The sequence below is a fragment of the Penaeus monodon genome, chromosome 20, assembly GCF_015228065.2.
Source record: "Penaeus monodon isolate SGIC_2016 chromosome 20, NSTDA_Pmon_1, whole genome shotgun sequence".
NCBI classification, from domain to species: Eukaryota; Metazoa; Arthropoda; class Malacostraca; order Decapoda; family Penaeidae; genus Penaeus; species Penaeus monodon.
In genome coordinates, this window is record NC_051405.1 from 18167613 (window position 1) to 18168258 (window position 646).

General features: G+C 35.3%; 1 protein-coding gene across 1 annotated transcript in view; it reads right to left on the minus strand.

Moving 5' to 3' along the window:
* LOC119585670 (phosphatidylinositol 4-phosphate 3-kinase C2 domain-containing subunit beta-like) overlaps positions 1 to 646 on the minus strand; it is a 53293-nt gene that overhangs the window by 2909 nt on the left and 49738 nt on the right. Inside the window, 1 exon segment of the mRNA XM_037934346.1 lies at positions 257 to 400. Within this exon segment, the coding sequence (XP_037790274.1) occupies positions 257 to 400 (144 nt within the window).

Genomic DNA, 646 nt, shown 5'->3' on the forward strand with positions numbered 1-646 from the left:
GACATTTACTAGCTTTACCGTCATTAGGTTATATAAATGTTTTTGTATTTGCTTAATTTGCTTTTTTTTCATTTATTACAAAAGCTTTATCACTTCTCAATGACAGTAATATATAGTCCTATATATAATGCCATCCAAATGATCCAAATTGGAGGAATGCAGTGAAGGAACACAATAAGAAAGAAAAGCAGATGTCTCTACAACACATTTTCCACAGAAAGTATAAGCCAAAACATGTAAATATCTCTCATCTAACCTGTGTGAACCATGACTTCAGAGACTCCTGGATCATGCGTGAGAACATTGCTCCAGCCTCGGCATTGGTCTTGTCCTGCAGGAGTGCACGCTGAACGTATGTCACTGCATCCCATGTTACTCCCGGAATACCAGAAGAGGCCATCTAATCACAGGAATAAAAGCCTCTTACTTTTTCTCATTATTGGATAGTGTTTAATATAGCATTTCCCAACCTTGGATAAATTATCCCCTGGAGACAAATTTCTAACAAATATTTATAAATAGTAAAAATAATCCATAAATATGGTGATAGACTTTTCTTGATATATATATAATTACATACAAACTACAGTTGGCACCTAGTGGCACAGGTATCACTGGTTAGCAATTTCTTTCCTTATCCACATCA